Raw genomic sequence first — 18,023 nt, 5'->3', positions numbered from 1 at the left:
TATTAACAGTAAAAGGCTAATGATTTTTGCAATACAGAGAAGAACAAAGTATTGAAGATTTTATTTGAAGTGACAAATAAAATAAAATTTGTAAAATATAATAACTCGTGATGGCTGTGCAATCAGATGTTCAACGTTATCACAAAGATTTTATCGAATATGAAATCGATCGATCTATTGATTGATATATATATATATAGCGCGCTCGCGCGTGTGTATGTGTGTGAATGTATGTATGTTATTATTTATACATTTCATTGTAAAAAAAAAAAGAAAAAAAAACATTTGTACGTCATAATTTGTAATTAAAACTTAAACTAGGTTGAACTTAGTCAAAGAAGAACGAACGAACAAAGGATAATGGTTGATATTGGTATAGTACATGCTCCATATAGTTTAATGGCTATAACATAAGAGGATATGTATATACACACGTGTACGAAGGATACCATGTGGTTCCAGCATGTGTGGACCATCTTCCGAGAGAGCCACCCCCACCCTCCTTCGAAACGTTTGCTTCTCGATGACCCCTTGCGCTTGACAGTCTGCATCGAGAAGCCGCTCGAACATCTTATATTATCGTTCATGACGCTTCGCGTTGGTTCCTCTTTCTCTTTCTTTCACACAATTTTCGGTACGTGCTCGAGAGAGAGAGCGGAAAGAAGAACGGAAGGGAGTGGAGTGTGGGTAGAGCGAGGAAAGAAAAGGCCCGTAGTAGCTCTACTTTTTAACAGAATCGTTGAGAAAAGCGAAGATCTCTGTGTCGGTCGTCCACGGACGGACCGGCAGTGGTGGATCGTTCATCGTTTCTGTCACGATGTCAGGGTGGTGGTTACTTGTAATACATCTTCTAATCGGTCTATTGGTAAAAAATTCCAGGGCCGAAAGTTTAACGCCACCGTATTTCAATCTTGCCGAAGGCAAGGACATCATCGCCTCCGCCACGTGCGGTGTCGATACTCCTGGACCTGAACTTTATTGTAAACTCGTTGGCGCGAATGCTGATCAAGATGAAGACATCAATTTGATTCAAGGACAGGTAAGCGCGAATAATGTAACAACCGGAAAAAAACTAAAGGGTTTAAAAGATGAAAGATTTTTAAATATTTATCAGAAAAATATTGTCATATATTTATCAGATAAGTTATAATCAATTAAGTATATATATATATTTATTTATTTATTTATATTTATTATTTATATTTACATATATTTAAATTTATAAATTTCGTTTTGAGTCGTCCTTTAATTGTTTAAATCTGTAAATCAATTTGTTTAAATGAATCCATTACTAAATATAAATAAATTTCTTTATACAAGTTCCCTTTTTTATATAGTTATTAACAGAAATCTATTTCGTGCTATTGAACTGAATTTTATCTACGTTGATTCTTCGAGTCCAAGAGTTTATCGGTTAGAAGAGACTATAGATTGCTTGCTCAACTACTTCCTTATTTTTTGTAGTCATCATCCGCCAAAAAAAAAGAACGATCGTATAAATAAAGGCAATATAATAATAACATATTTGTATAATAACATATAATAACAATATTTGTATAAAGAATTATTATCTGAAACGAAATAATATTCGTGTTTCATTCGTATTACTTCTTGGTAAAATGATAAGAGAAAAAGATCAGTATTTATCTCGCATGAAGAACGTGTGTGAATGAAAAACATAAAAAAGAAAGGGTACATTTTTCATTCATCAAACAATTTTTTTCATTCATCAAACAAGTTTTTTCATTCATTAAACAATTTTTTGTACACATCAATAGATGTAGATATCATATATACGAACGATCGATTATAAATTGTATTTATGAAGTAGATACATTTCTATGATAATAAACGAACCAGTCTATATTTATTTATACTATAGAATAATTTATGATCATAACGAATAAAGTTTTTGCGACATTTTTTTTTTTTTATTTAGAACTCAATAATGATCTTTCCCGATGATATATTTTATGTAACGAAATCTTATAAATATTATGCGATGTTTATCTGGAACATTCTTTTTTTTTTTCTTTTATACTTTCAACGAGGAAGATATTCATGGAATAGTTATCGCAAGACCATTTTGTAAGCGAACGAAATAAAACGTTTAAAACGCTTACTTAAGTAAGAGGGCCGATAAAAGAGAGATAAGGATGACCTCTCGATACACTTTAAAGTTTCATTCCTTCGAATCCAAATAATTTCATAGAATATCAATGGCCCACCATAAATTTCAAAAAAATTCTTATTAATCTTCTCATAGCTCTTCTTTTATATTTACAATTAAATTTTGATAAGAAAACAAATATTTGAATAATTGATTATATATATATTGTAAAATATAATACATTCTGGTATATAATATATTTCGTTTAGGTATGCGATGTTTGCGATCCAGATAGTCCTGAAAAAAAGCACCCTCCCGAATATGCCGTCGATGGTATGGAAACTTGGTGGCAATCACCACCACTTTCTAGAGGCATGAAGTACAACGAAGTGAATTTGACAATTAATTTGGGTCAAGTAAGTTATAAAAATATCAGAATGAATATAAAATACAAAAGAAAAAGTAAGCCTATATATTCACATTTGCGTTCCTTCTTTGGTTTATACATATATATTTATATATATATATATATATATATATATATATATATATATATATTTAACATTAATAATCATAAAAAAGAATCTTACGAGAAATTATCCTCAAGCATGACGGGCTTAACAAGAAGGAAAACGATACAAATTTACTGTGCAACCGTATTTTATCTATAACAAAAAGTTTTATCATCTTGTAGGCGTTTTCCTGCAGGCCGGAAATAATTATCTTTGTGTTATTTCCGCAGTAAGAGAGAAAGTAATGAGTTTCTAATCATGATGCGAATATTGTCAAACGGTACATGTATTTAACACGTAGGATATATTCGCAAATTAACGTATTATATATTTGCCGTTTAAAGATAGTGTGCTTCTTTTTTCTTATTACGAAAAAACTTCTTTGTCGGAAGGATTCGTCGTTATCCCCTTATATTTTGGTTATATTCTATCGCAAGAAATGTAACGAGAGAAGATCATAATATAGGGTCAATGGTAGCTTATCAATGACTCTTCTTGTCGTTATCTTTATTAATGCTATTGTCATGATTTTATACGATACAAGGAAAAGTTTCGTAGTAAAATGGAAGTTAACATTCTTTTTACGCACTTATCGGAACTTGTTTTTTTTTTTTTTTTAATTAATAAAGATGTACGCATATATGTTTGCATTTACATATGTACGTATACATGTGTATGCGTGTATATATATATTATATACTATATTTATATTATATTATATAAAATGTATTATTATTGTTCCGTTATTAGGAATTTCATGTAGCGTACGTTTACGTGCGTATGGGAAATTCACCAAGACCCGAGTTATGGGTTCTTGAAAAATCGACAGATTATGGAAAAACGTGGTTACCTTGGCAATATTTTGCGGATTCCGATAGTGATTGTTTAACATATTTTGGTGTCGACAGTCATAAACCTATTACGAGAGATGATAGTGTAATTTGTACGACTGAATATTCAAAGATAGTACCCTTAGAAGGTGGTGAAATACCAATTTCTATCTTAAATAATCGTCCATCGGCAAAGCATTATTTCAATTCAACAATTTTACAAGAATGGACGAGGGCAACCAACGTGCGGTTTCGTTTTCTCAGAACAAAGAACTTACTGGGACATCTTATGTCGGTCGTTCGTCAGGATCCTACTGTGACAAGACGAGTAAGAATCCTTTTTTGTAATTCCTTCAGATTAAAAATACTTATTAACATTGATCAAAATTTATCTTAACTTTATTATTATTATTATTATTATTATTATTATTATTATTATTATTATTATTATTATTATTATTATTATTATTATTATTATTATTATTATTATTATTATTATTATTATTATTATTATTATTATTATTATTATTATTATTATTATCTTATTACTATGAGTAATATATATACATATATATATATATATATATCTGGTATATATATATATATATATATATATATATATATATATATATATATATATATATATACACACACAGTAGAATGTTTTATTTTCTATACATTTTAGTATTTTTATTCCATCAAAGACATCAGTATCGGTGGTAGATGTATGTGTAACGGTCATGCGGATACCTGCGATATCCAAGATCCTACTGTGCCGAATAAACTTGTCTGTAGATGTCAGCACAATACATGTGGACCTCAATGTACAACATGTTGTAAAGGTTTTGAACAGAAGAAATGGCAACAATCTACGTCTTTTAAAAAATTTATGTGCGAACGTATGTATCATTGATTAAATTAAATATATACTTGTATATTGGCTATAATTTATAATATTTTAGCTTGTAATTGTTTCGGTCACTCTGATGAATGTACTTATAATTCGATAATTGACGAAAAGCATTTATCTCTGGATATACATGGAAACTATGAAGGTGGTGGAGTATGTAAAAACTGTAGGGATAATACGGAAGGTATCAACTGTAATCAATGTAAACCGAAATTTTATAGACCAGAAAATAAACCTTTCAATGCTACTGATGTATGCCAACGTAAGTTAATTCTATACTTTAAAGGAACTTGAATTATATTATAATTGATTATAACAATTATATTTTGCTATAGCCTGCAACTGTGATTTCTTTTATTCGACTGGAAATTGTGCTGATGCTACTGGTAAATGTGAATGTCGCAAGGAATTTACCCCACCTCATTGTGATACCTGTAATCATGGATACTTTGGATATCCTAATTGCCGCGAGTGTGAATGTCATTTACAAGGAACCAATGGATATCATTGTGAAGCAAAGGATGGTCCTTGTCCTTGTAAAACAAATTATGCAGGTCACTACTGTAACCTATGTGCAGAAAGCTATTATAATTTTCCTGAATGCTTACGTAAGTATGTCTAATAAAACATTTCTAAATTATTTTATTCGGCAAAATATACATCCATGAATATATTAAAGATGTTAGTACATTTGTTATTTTTTACATTGGTTACAATCACAAATGTGACGGTCAATCGAAATCAATGTATCTTACATATGTGATGCTGATAGCAAATGTGCTAAGTAAAAATGTTATTGTTAAAATAATATAAATTTACAGCTTGTGAATGCAATTCACTTGGTTCCCTGAACAATGTCTGTGATGTTGTTTCTGGAAATTGTACTTGTAAAAATAATTATGGTGGAAGAACTTGTAGTATCTGCGAGGACGGTTATTTCAATTATCCTTCGTGCACATGTATGTAAATTAATGAAACAAATGTTAAAAAAGATATGGTACTTTAAAAAAACTAATATAAATACTATCTATATTATTTAGATTGTAACTGTGACGCAAGAGGTACAAAACAAGGAATTTGTGATAAGAGTGATGGCGTATGCTTGTGTAAAGAAGGCTATGGTGGTAGTAGGTGCGATCAGTGTATCAATGGATATTATGGATATCCTAACTGTAGACCATGTAACTGCAGTTTGATCGGTTCTTCTTCAATTAGTTGTGACAGTATAGGAAAATGTTCATGCCTTGCCAACTTTGCAGGAAAGACATGTGATCAATGTAGTCCAGGATATTATATGTATCCAGAATGTATAGGTACGAATTGAATTTATAGAAATTTTTGTTTGTGATGTCTTTTATAAAAATGGATATGTACTTATTTATATAAAGGATTTTATTGAATTTCATATTGTAGCTTGCAATTGTGATAGTCATGGAGCAATTGGTGTATCCTGTGATACAGAAGGCAAATGTCAGTGCAGAGAAAACTTTGATGGATCAAGATGTAATCAGTGTAAAGAGGGCTTTTATAATTTTCCAACTTGTGAAGGATGTAATTGTGATCCAGCAGGCATTGTTGAAACTTTTCAAGGATGTGGTAGTTTACCAGCAGGAGAACTTTGCCAATGTAAGGATCGTGTAGAAGGCAGAATTTGTAATAAATGTAAACCTTTATATTGGAATTTACAACCGCACAATACAGAAGGATGTGAAGGTAATTCAAGCCTTTAATACCATTATATCTAATATATAATAGTTATATGATCTAAATATTTATTTTTTTTTTAGAATGCCAATGTAATATTCCGGGTGTTATTGGAAGTATTGGAGAATGTGATGTGAAAACTGGACAGTGTATTTGTAAACCTGGAGTGACTGATAGAAGTTGCACTCGATGCATTGATGGAACTTATAATCTTCAAGAGAACAATTTATTTGGTTGTTCCGGTAAATTATGATAATTATTTAAATCCAGTCAACATATTTTTTATTATATTTTTAAGTAGGCATTAATATTATAAATACTAATTTATAGATTGCAATTGTGATATTGGTGGATCAGTCAGTTCTATTTGTGACAAACAAACTGGACAATGTCAATGTCAGCCTCGTGTAACGGGTTTAACATGTAAAGAACCTTTAAAAGCACATTATTTTCCTACTCTTCATCAATTTCAATATGAAGTAGAAGATGGCAGAACTTCCAGTAACGGTCAAGTACGATATGGTTTCTTAGAAGAGTATTTCCCAGGTTATAGTTGGAAGGGATATGCTGTATTTTCTGCTCTACAAGACGAAATTATCCAAAATGTTTATATATATAAATCTTCTTTATACCGTATGGTTATACGGTATGTAAACCCTAACAATGAACCAATTCTTGGAACTATTAAAATTACACCAGATAGTCCTGTCGAAGTGGAACAACAATTTAAAGTTCAATTTAAACCTACGACGAAACCATCGTTCGTTACAGTTGCAGGGATTCATGATAATCACCCTTCACCTATGGTGATGAATCCTGGACATTGGACTGTTAGTATTGCTAATAAAAAAACTCTTTTCGTAGACTATTTCGTTCTATTACCTTCAGAATATTATGAAGCAACTATTTTAACTCAAGATGTTAACATACCTTGTAAAGTTGGTTACAAAGAGCTCTGTCGTCATTATGGATATCCCAACTTGATGAATTTTGATTCTGTTCGTGGGGCAGGAGGTTTCCTGAATGAGAACAACATAAGAATACCTTTAACAGAATATTTCTCAGATAAGGATACTCTTAGAGAGATTGATGTAGATGAAATGCCGCTTATAAATGATAGTCAAGAAGAAATTCACTTTGAACTTAGAATATCTAAACCAGGCCCACATGTGCTTATTATAACATATGTTACCTCTATGGAAGATAGTGAGACTTCTGTATTGTTGATTGAAGCAAACACCATCGGCAAAGGCAAAGTTACGCTTTATCCCTGCAAATATACAAGTATTTGTCGACAAGTAGTAACTGATACATATGATAGAGTGGCTGTTATGAACTTTCAGTCAAATTATGTAAGCATAGTCTTAACTGGAGAACCCACTTCAAATATTGCGATTCATTCAATTGTTGCTATTCCATATCATCGCTGGTCCTTAGATTATATAAAACCCAGATCTATTTGTGTTCGAAAAAATGGTAAATGTGTACAAGGATTTTTCCCTGGTGCAGCTGATTCTAAAAAGATTGAATTTGAATCTAATAATGCAGTTCTTGAAGTGGGTAGTCGGCCATCTGGTATTTTTGATAATGCTACAAAACTAATTTATTTGAATGATAAAGATGCAATGGTAGATATTCATGCAAAAGTTGCTGAACCTGGAGAATACGTTTTCATTGTACAATATTATCAACCAGATCATCCAGAGTTTGAGTTGGATGTTCTAGTACAAAATGGAAAGTTTTATGAAGCAAAAGTTTCTGTACCTCATTGCCCTAGTAACAGTGGTTGTCGTAGTATTGTTCAACAAGTAGATGGTAATACTCGATTCCAGTTAATCGAAAATTTTGTGATTACATTCAAAGAAAGCAGTGGAAATGGTATTTGGTTGGATTACATTTTGGTCGTACCTGCAGACCAATATAATAGTAAAATCCTAACAAAAATACAATTTGATCAGACTAAGGAATTCCTTAAAAAGTGTGGTAATAATCATTTCTATGTAAATGTAACAGAAGAAGGATTTTGTAAAGATTCCATTTTTTCATTGACTGCTAATTATAATAATCACGCTTTACCTTGCAATTGTGACATTTATGGTACAACTAGTTTTGAATGTGAAAAGTTTGGAGGACAATGTCCCTGTAAACCTAATATTATTGGTAGAAGATGTGAGATTTGTAAAACAGGATATTATGGATTTCCTAATTGCAGAACTTGTGCTTGTCCTAGTTCAGTGCTTTGTAGACCTGGAACTGGTAAGTATTGTCCACAATTAATAAAATGAACATTTTTAAATTATTCTCTTATATTATTTGAATAATTATGATATTAATTATAATTTATTTTTAATTTATGTTATAATATTGCAATATACAAATTTTTTCATGTTTTTAGGTGAATGTATTTGTCCTACAAGAGTCACAGGTGAACGTTGTCATCTATGTGAACCAGGCACCTATGGATTTGATCCTATAGTTGGATGTGAAGAATGTAATTGTTCTTTTCTTGGTGTAGTCGATGGTAATATGCAATGTGATTTGTTTAATGGCAACTGTAGCTGTAAAGAAAATGTGGTTGGAAGACAATGTGATAAATGCATACCTGGATATTCACAATTTCCTCACTGTGAAAAATGTGACTGTGATGTACGAGGAACAACATTGGATATATGCGATCAGTATACAGCTGAATGTTTCTGTAAAGAAAATGTTCAAGGTTCTGCTTGTGATGTTTGTAAAGAAGGAACCTTTAACATTCAAGCAAGCAATGAAGAAGGCTGCACAAAATGCTTTTGTTTTGGAAAGACAACACGTTGTGCTTCTGCAAATCTCTACAGGACTCATATTCTGGATATGAATAACTGGGAGCTTGTTGTACAAAATGAAAATACTGGAAATTTAACATTTTTAACAACAATACCTCAAGAAATTAATTCAACTTCTATAGTCATTGGTCTAACGACTAATGACACATTTGAAAATGTTGTGTACTTTGCAGCTCCTGCCAGTTATCTTGGCAAAAAGTTGACTTCATATGGTGGATTTTTAAATTATACTGTAAGCTATGATACTGGACCCTTTGGAAAAGCAGTAAGTGCAGCTGATGTGATTCTTCAAGGTGCAGATACAGTTCTCTTTTTTTATGGTGATGAACAACCACTTTCCTTTACAAATTTTGCTGGATCTGTCGAACTCATAGAGGCTAACTTTTTTACACCAAATCGTTTAAGTGTTACTAGAGAACAGATTATGGTAGTTCTTGAAAATCTTCAAGGTATATATATTCGAGCAACATATTGGAACCCTAGTATCATTGCATCGTGAGTATCATTATTTATAAATCATTCTATATTTTTTTTTATTTAATTAATATTTGGTATTTATATATCTTTTTAGGTTATCTTATGTTACCATTGATGTTACAACAGAACAATACTCAGCTCAGTATAGTGTTCCAGCCAGTAGTGTGGAGCAATGTCAATGCCCACCAAATTATCAAGGATTATCTTGTGAAGAATGTGCTCCAGGATATTATAGAGTACAATCAGGTCCTTATGGAGGATATTGCGTACGGTGTCAGTGCAATGGTCATGCAGAAACTTGTGATGTGAATACCGGCGTGTGCCATGTATGTCTTCCTTTTTTTCTTTAAGATCTTTTCTGCATATTTTTCATATAAAGAAACATTTACTCCCAAATTATAATAAATTAGGAAAAAGTTATTTATATAAATAAATTTATAAATGAATAATTTTTTACAGAATTGTAAAAATGGTACTAAAGGCGATCATTGTGAATTTTGCCAACAAGGCTATTATGGGAATGCAACTATTGGTACTCCTTCAGATTGTTTAATTTGTGCTTGTCCACTTCCTACTGCATCAAATAATTTTGCATCTGATTGTGAAGTGAATGAAGAAGGTAACAAAATTAGCTGCAATTGTCTTCCTGGTTATTATGGTGCACGATGCGAAACTTGCATTGCCGGATATTATGGAAATCCAGAAGTCTATGGTGATTTTTGTAAACCTTGTGAATGTTCTGGTAATATTGATACCAATCAAGTTGATTCTTGTGATTCTATTACTGGAGAATGCTTACATTGTTTGAACAATACATATGGACAAGCTTGCAATTATTGTGCACCTGGATATTTCGGAGATGCAGTGGAAAGGAAAGATTGTCAAAGTTGTTCATGTAATGAATGTGGAATGGAACATTGTGATAGCCATAATGGACAATGCTATTGTCAAGAAAATGTTGTCGGTGAACAATGTGATCAATGTGAAGAAAATCATTACGGATTTGATTCTTGCGAAGGTTGTAAGCCTTGCGATTGTGATGTTGCCTCAGATAGTAAGCAATGTGATGAAAAAACTGGTCAATGCCAATGTAAACCTGGTGTTACTGGACGGAAATGTGATCAATGCACTCCTGGTTATTGGAATTTTGGTCCAGATGGTTGTACATGTAAGTATAATAAACGAAATAAATAATAAAACATATTTATATATCATAATTATAAATTTTTACAAGAAATATTTTTGGAAACAATACATTGATTTTCTCGTTTTTCTTATAATTTCAGCATGTGGTTGCAATACTGGATATTCTGTTGGTGTATCCTGTAACACAACTACTGGACAGTGTACATGTCTTCCTGGTGTTATTGGTGAAAAATGTGATCATTGTCCATATCGTCATGTTTTGATCCCAGGACAAGGTTGCTTTGCATGTGATTCTTGTACCGGTGATCTGCTTGATGTCACAGATATACTCTCAGGTCTTCTAAATCCAGTTTTTGAAGAATACAATGTAAGTTTTATATACGAAAATTATTATTTTCTGTATATAAACTATTTTACATGGTTGAAAATATTTTTTATAAATAATTTTTCATCATTATATTCTCTTCAATTTACTTTGTATAATTTTTACAGATGGTAGCTGAAAGTTATTTTACGAATCAGCGTCTAAAATTTATTAATGATACAGTAAATGACTTTCATTCAGAAGTTATGTTACTCGATCCAAAGAGAATTAATTTCTTACCACTACAACAAAACTTATCGCGTCTTGGACAAGAAGTGTCGAGTCAAAAACGTCATATTGATTATGCTGCTGAAGATAGCATCAAATGGAAACACGGTGCTCAAAATACGCTTAACGATATGAATGTTTTAGAAGAAGATGTAATTCGTGAAATAAATTTAGTCAATTTTATAGTATCTGAAGTGCAATCATTAGCTTCCAATATAGAGCTTAGACCAGGTGGTAAAATTGAAAACACTGTAAGAAAGACAGAAGAAATTCTAAAAAAAATCAAAGAGGTATCTTTTGTTAATTTCCGTGATAAAGCAATCGATCAAGCTGATCAAGCAAATATTCTTGTATCAGAAATGCTACAATATAATTCTCCAGTGAATAATCTGACTTCAATGGCATCAGATTTAAATGACAAAATACAAAATATTAGTACAAAAATGGATGATTTACTTAAAATCACAGGAAAAGCTAAAGCGTTAGCAGCTGACGTTGAAGATCTTAACGAAGATAATAGAATAGCTGCAGAATCTGGAAATTTTGATATTGTGAAAAATATTACATTAGAGGCTGAAGAAGATCTAAAAGCTGGTGAGCAACTTAATAAAAAAGCAAGTCAACTTTTAGACGAAACAAATACGAATATAAATATTTTAGGTAAGATTCATTGTTACAATTTCACTTTAATTTTATTAGTGTTTGCAAAAAACTATATATCTATTCATTAGAGAATTTATATTTTCACAGAGTCTAATACATTGCAACAAGTGGTAATGCGTTTAAATGATACCATTTTGCAAAATGACGAAATGCTTAATGATTTAAAAGATTCTTTACAAAAGGCACATGATCATGCTGAATCTCTTTACAGTCATTCTTTGGAATTGGACAATCTCTTGACAGATACACGCAATACAAATGCTGTACGTGCTGTTTCTGCATATAGGGATATTGAAATGGCTATCCAAGTTGCCAACTATACTGCTCTGAATGCTGTGTATGCTGCTAAAAATGCAACGGCATCAGTAAGTTAACAATACATTCATTATTTTTATATTCCTTTATTATGATTTATAATCAATTATTGTGGTTTAATTATGATATAATCTTTTCTATTATAATAGTCTTCGAGAATTGAAGAAAAAATAAGAAGTTCTCGTGATCAATCTGCAGATTTGCTTGCCTCTGCAGAAATAGTATTTGAGAAAACTGATGGAAAATCGGAGGGAATTCTTCAGATTGCACAAACCAAGGAAACATTTACAGATTCTCAAAACGAAAACAATAAAGAATTGTTAGATTATATTGATAAGTAAGAGATACTTATTTTCTATCAATTAACATATTTTCTTCATAGAAAGCAAATCGTTAAAAATATATCGTGTATTATGCAACATCCTATATGTAGATAAATTTAGGTCCTTATATCAAATGTGATTTCGATTTCTAGAGTACTTTTAAATATTCCATCACAATCTCCATCAGCAGCTCACAATGCAGTTGATGAAGTTATTAAAACGGTAGCCAATATAACAAATGCTATTCAAAGTATAAATGGTACAATTGATAATATACCAAATGATCTCAAAAAAACTAAACAACTTACAAAGGATACGTCCGAATCGATACGAGATATTTCTCAAGCTAAGAAACAATTGGATGTTGTAAATAAAATTGTTCCTAATATTAATAATTTTCTAAATAATTTGAGTAAAAATCAAAAAGCAATGGAAGGAACAGGAAATGATCTTCAAAGTAAAATTGATGTGCTAAAGAATAAGATCGCAAATGCTAGAGAATTAGCAGACAGATTTAAAACAGGTTTAACCTTTTATCGAAATACTACATTGGAATTGAAAAATCCAGAAAGCTTACCTTTACTAGCAACATCTAGCAAAATTTCATTATATTTCCGTACGAATAAAACCAATGGCTTCCTTTTCTATCTTGGAAATGAAGAAAAAATAAAATTACCACGTGCAAAAACTGTAAGTAATATCATTAATTTAAAAATCATACAACATTTGCAATATTAGAATAAGTTTTAATTATTCATAATTTTATTACAGCATGATTTTATGGCACTTCTAATAGAAAGTGGATATCCAGTACTTATATTAGATCTTGGTTCTGGACCAACAAAGGTCATTAGTAACAAATTTGTATCTGATAATATTTGGCGTCAAATAATTATTGATAGGTGAGTAAATTTATAATTAATGAATATGAAACGAATAATAAATAAATCAATAAATTATTGTCAATAATCAAATAAATCATTGAAATAGGACTGGAAAAAATGTGAAATTAATAGTACGCGAGGATATTGGCGAGGGAAGAGATAAGGAATATGAAACAGAAAAAGTATTACCAGGGTCTTATTCTATATTTAACGTTGATCAAGAACATTCAAAACTATTTGTAGGAGGATATCCTTCTTCTTTTAATATTCAAGATGCAGTTACGGCATCCTCCTTTGAGGGTGAAATGGAAGAGTTAGTAATCGGCGATATACCTGTTTCTTTCTGGAACTTTGTAGATGGTGAAAATAATAGAGAAGATGCTATGGAAAGGGACAAATTGATAAATTTCCAACCAAGTACAGGATATAGATTTGACAAGCATGGATATGCGATTTTAAGTAAACGAAATTCTCAAATATCATCAGATAGTAGAAAGTTCAGTATAAAATTAAATTTCAAAACATTCGCGGATGATGGCTTAATATATCTAATGGGCAAGGGTAAACAGTTTTTATCTTTGGAAATGAGAGATGGTCAGGTATGGCTATAAATATTTGTTTACACTTTAGACTTATATAATATTTGAAAAATATAAAAATAAATATCTTTTTTTGATCGTTTATAGGTACTGTATCAGTACGATCTTGATGATGGTGAAATATCTCTAAAATCGCTTGATAAATTTAATGATGGTAATTGGCACAATTTAGAAGCATTGAGGTTCGAAAAAATTGGTGTTCTTAAAATCGATGGTAAAATGGTTGCACGAGATGAAGCTAAGGGCAGTACTAAAACTCTTCTATCCTTGGATTACATTTATTTTGGAGGGTATCCACCTAATGCTAAGCATCCTTATAAACCAGTTACAAATGATGGTTTCGAAGGATGTATCGATGATGTTGTTATTCTCGATACATCAGTTGATCTTAGTAGTAATATACAAGCTTTTGGAGTTATGCCTGGTTGTCCAGTTAGAGTATGTCATATATTTTTTATTTATTTATTTCTTCTTTTTTTTTTTCGAAATTTATCTTATTTTAATCCTATGATTGATACATATCAAGAAATTTTTAATTTTAGTTCGCAAGTCTCGTATCTTTTGAAGATAATATGCCAGGATATGTAAAATGGAATAATGTTTCGGCGTCCAATTTCCTTCAGATTAATTTGAAATTCAAAACATTGGCAAATGATGGTCTTATATTTTATGTCACTAATCCAGATCAAACATCTACAAGTTACATGGCACTGGTTGACGGTGTATTAATATTTAAAAGTCAAGGCGAAGAATTAAGGACTGATCCAACTGAAATAAAATTCAATGATAATGAGTGGCATGTTGTCACGGCGACGCATAATGAATCATCTTTAAGACTTGATATTGATGATATTAAAAATTATAGCACCGATTCACCACCTCCATCATTACATATTCTTTATGGGGATCTTTACATTGGCGGTATACCAATATTGTTCCAAGGATCTCAAGATAATGCAAGAACACCGTTTGTCGGTTGTATTGGCGACGCTACTTTGAATGGAATTATTATTAATTTTGCTAACACGACAGAAAAACTTCATGCATTTTTGGGAAAGTGTAAAGGCGGTGAACAATCACGTATGTTTAATCTTTTTAATAATTTTTTAAGTGTGACTACAAAACAATATATTATTAAATAAACGTTCTTTTTTATAGCTATTGCTCCAGTTGACGAACCAGAAGTAAATGTTTGGATACCTCTGCTTCCTACAGAAAGTCCTGATGATACAACTGAAGGCGCAACACAGATTAGTTAGTAATTTCATAAATCAAATATACATTTATTAGAAATAATAAATTTGTTATTTATTTTCAGATGTGGTAGACATTGAATTAGAAAAGGAAGATGAAGACGAAGAACCTACTTTGGAAGGACGCAGTCATCACATTGAAATAACAACTGAAACAATTATAACATCCACTCCAAAACCAATTCTACCTCAAACTGTAGACCAATGTCATTTACCTTATTATCCAGCTACTGATCCTGATCTCGAAAATGAATGGAGATTCGGTACATAGACATTAATATCCATGAAAACATTATTTCTATGGATTCTAATAAAGTTTTTTTTTTCATTATTATATCTAGGTACTACAAACAATAGTCGATTGGAATATAGATCTTTAAATGGAAGATACAGAGACTATTATGATTTCCAAATTAACATTAAAACAATGTCTGATAATGGAATTGTTTTCTTTGCCTCGGATTTAAGTAAACAAGATGTGATTGCCTTATATATTCTAGACGGAAAGGTAAGAGGAATTGTGTATAATAATTTAATCGTTATTTTGTTCTAATTCAAATATAAAATAAAAAATAATATCTTGTTTTTCAAGATTCATCACAAGTTTGACTGTGGAAGTGGACCAGCTGTACTTATTAGCGAAAAACAAATAAATGATAATCAATGGCATTACATTGCTTTTAAGAGAAATAAACAAATCGGACAACTTTCTGTAGATAATGAAGCACCAATAATTGGCTCTTCTCAAGGACATACTGAAACTATCAATGTTAATCCACCATTCTTTGTAGGAGGTGTACTACCAGAATTATTTAGCGCGACACAGTCAAGAATAGTAAGAGTTTACAATATTTTTTCAATGATATTATATATTACTATGTTTTATATATATATATATACACATATATACAGTGTAATTTATAATAAGTGAATATTACTTTAGATATAGTGTCAACACACTAAAGTAATTAAGAATATTAATATAAACTTTTTTGTTTATTTTTGTATTAAATCAACCTTTAATTATACTTATATATCATGATATCATGATAGAAGTATATAAAATACCATTACTTTTTTAGGGTTTAAGTACTATGTTCAGCGGATGTTTAAGCAATTTTATGATGAATGGTCAATCTGTTGGTGAACCTACAATGAAAGTAGGTGTAATACCATGTTCAAAGCGAATAGAGCCAGGATTGTTCTTCTTCCCAGGGAATGGTAGCAATCTGTTCAAAGCAAGTAAGTGATGTAACTTTACATGCACATACATACGTACATATTTCATTTATTAAAAATAATGAAAAATCATGAAAAATCTTTTCAGTGGATCGATTTACCGTTGGACGTACTATGGATATACAGATGGATATCAAACCACGTACAACTTCTGGACATTTATTGTCGGTTCATGGTAAACGAGATTATCTAGTTTTGGAGATGATTAATGGTACTGTTAAATTTCTTGTTAAAACGACTAAGGGTTCTATAGAAACCTCGTTTGAACCATCCAAATCTAATTCTTTATGCGATGGTAATTGGCACAATGTCCGAGGTAATATATCTTTTATATCTAATGTGTGTGTGTGTGTGTGTTATATATTATTTATTTATTTGTTCTCAAATACTTATCTTCTGTTTTTTTTTGCAACAGCTGTAAAACAGAAAAATGCTGTACTTTTATCCGTTGATCACAAGGCCGCTCCAATAGGAATTGGTGGTAAAAACGTAGCAGCAGTTTTGTCGAAGCATCCGATATTCATCGGTGGTCATCCTATGTTGGGTAGAAGATTACGTGGCAGCACGTCACAATCTCAATACGTTGGTTGCATAAATAATGTATACATTAATTTGAATTCCATTCATTTGGGTCCAGAACGAGCTTATGGACGAGTCATTGCGGGCGTTTGTCCAACAATATAAGTAAGTAATGTCATTTGAAGTTGAAAATGTGCAAAGTACAGTTAAATCTTAATGTGGTGGTGAATCCCATTAACTTAAGTAGAGTGTATATGCTAAGACTGCTTTAACACTCTTCTTAAGTAAATGAAAAATTGTGTCACAGGCATAGTAATAAAATAATTACAAAATACTCCAAAAGAACCTCACGCCTAGTCTAAAATAATGGGCAAAAGACTGAGTTTTGCATTTCCTTCACATTCAGTAGGAAGCATTTCATATTGCCGATACAAATAATAATGATTATATAGTATATTTTGTATTGTACGTAGTAGAAATTTATACTTGACACAATTAAGTTCTTAAGATATTTTGAATAATTCTGATTTAATTGTATTGCATAGCCAAAGAAAAAGAATTTACTAATAAAAAATGTAAAATATAAATTACTACATTCAATGGAAAATATTGTTTGTTTATATTTTATCCACAAGATAAATCACACAAAAAGAATAGGAACATTAATGAATTTTGATTTTATATATGTACAAAAATATTTGTTTCTATAATATATTTTTCACCAAATATAATAATATATTATTTTATAATTTTTAATGTATTAAAATTTAGAAAATTAAAAAAAAAATATGTTTAAAAAATTGATATACTTTTTTTCATCTGTTTTTAGTTGAAAGAAAAGGTATATGAAACGTTCTTGCAAAAGAATTTGTGTAATTTATCTTTTGATATACTATTCCTCTAGTTTTAATAATGCAGATTATTCTTACATATATTTTTTATAAAACAAAAATATTTAATATATTTTATATACCTTTGCAGAGTTTCATAAATATCATAAATAAAACATTTATAAATTATAAACAATTCATTTAATAAGTAAAATGTTTTAAACATAGCTCTTTGATGCAATAAAAATTATTGTATATATACATGAGAAATTACATATAACATTAATATACA

General features: G+C 30.6%; 1 protein-coding gene across 1 annotated transcript; it reads left to right on the top strand.

Moving 5' to 3' along the window:
* The first annotated feature begins 94 nt into the window (after window positions 1-94).
* On the top strand, window positions 95-18,021 carry LanA (laminin subunit alpha). Its single transcript, XM_035874076.2, has 32 exons — window positions 95-229; window positions 322-1,039; window positions 2,380-2,526; window positions 3,373-3,780; window positions 4,138-4,351; window positions 4,415-4,624; window positions 4,698-4,970; window positions 5,184-5,321; window positions 5,403-5,675; window positions 5,776-6,075; window positions 6,150-6,308; window positions 6,397-8,322; window positions 8,462-9,386; window positions 9,463-9,694; window positions 9,828-10,536; window positions 10,655-10,881; window positions 11,007-11,766; window positions 11,857-12,134; window positions 12,234-12,421; window positions 12,560-13,097; window positions 13,179-13,309; window positions 13,398-13,890; window positions 13,978-14,328; window positions 14,433-14,970; window positions 15,049-15,144; window positions 15,209-15,406; window positions 15,485-15,651; window positions 15,736-15,978; window positions 16,226-16,385; window positions 16,471-16,698; window positions 16,798-17,066; window positions 17,883-18,021. The coding sequence occupies exons 2-31, from the start codon at window positions 818-820 to the stop codon at window positions 17,064-17,066; spliced, it is 11,001 nt and encodes a 3,666-aa protein (XP_035729969.1). The 5' UTR covers window positions 95-229; window positions 322-817; the 3' UTR covers window positions 17,883-18,021.
* The last annotated feature ends 2 nt before the right edge of the window (window positions 18,022-18,023 follow it).

The sequence above is a fragment of the Vespa mandarinia genome, chromosome 2 (genome assembly GCF_050613455.1).
Source record: "Vespa mandarinia isolate Hongniang chromosome 2, ASM5061345v1, whole genome shotgun sequence".
In the NCBI taxonomy this organism is placed as follows: domain Eukaryota; kingdom Metazoa; phylum Arthropoda; class Insecta; order Hymenoptera; family Vespidae; genus Vespa; species Vespa mandarinia.
The sequence above is the reverse complement of the archived record's forward strand: the minus strand, read 5'-3'. Positions and strand labels throughout refer to the sequence as shown.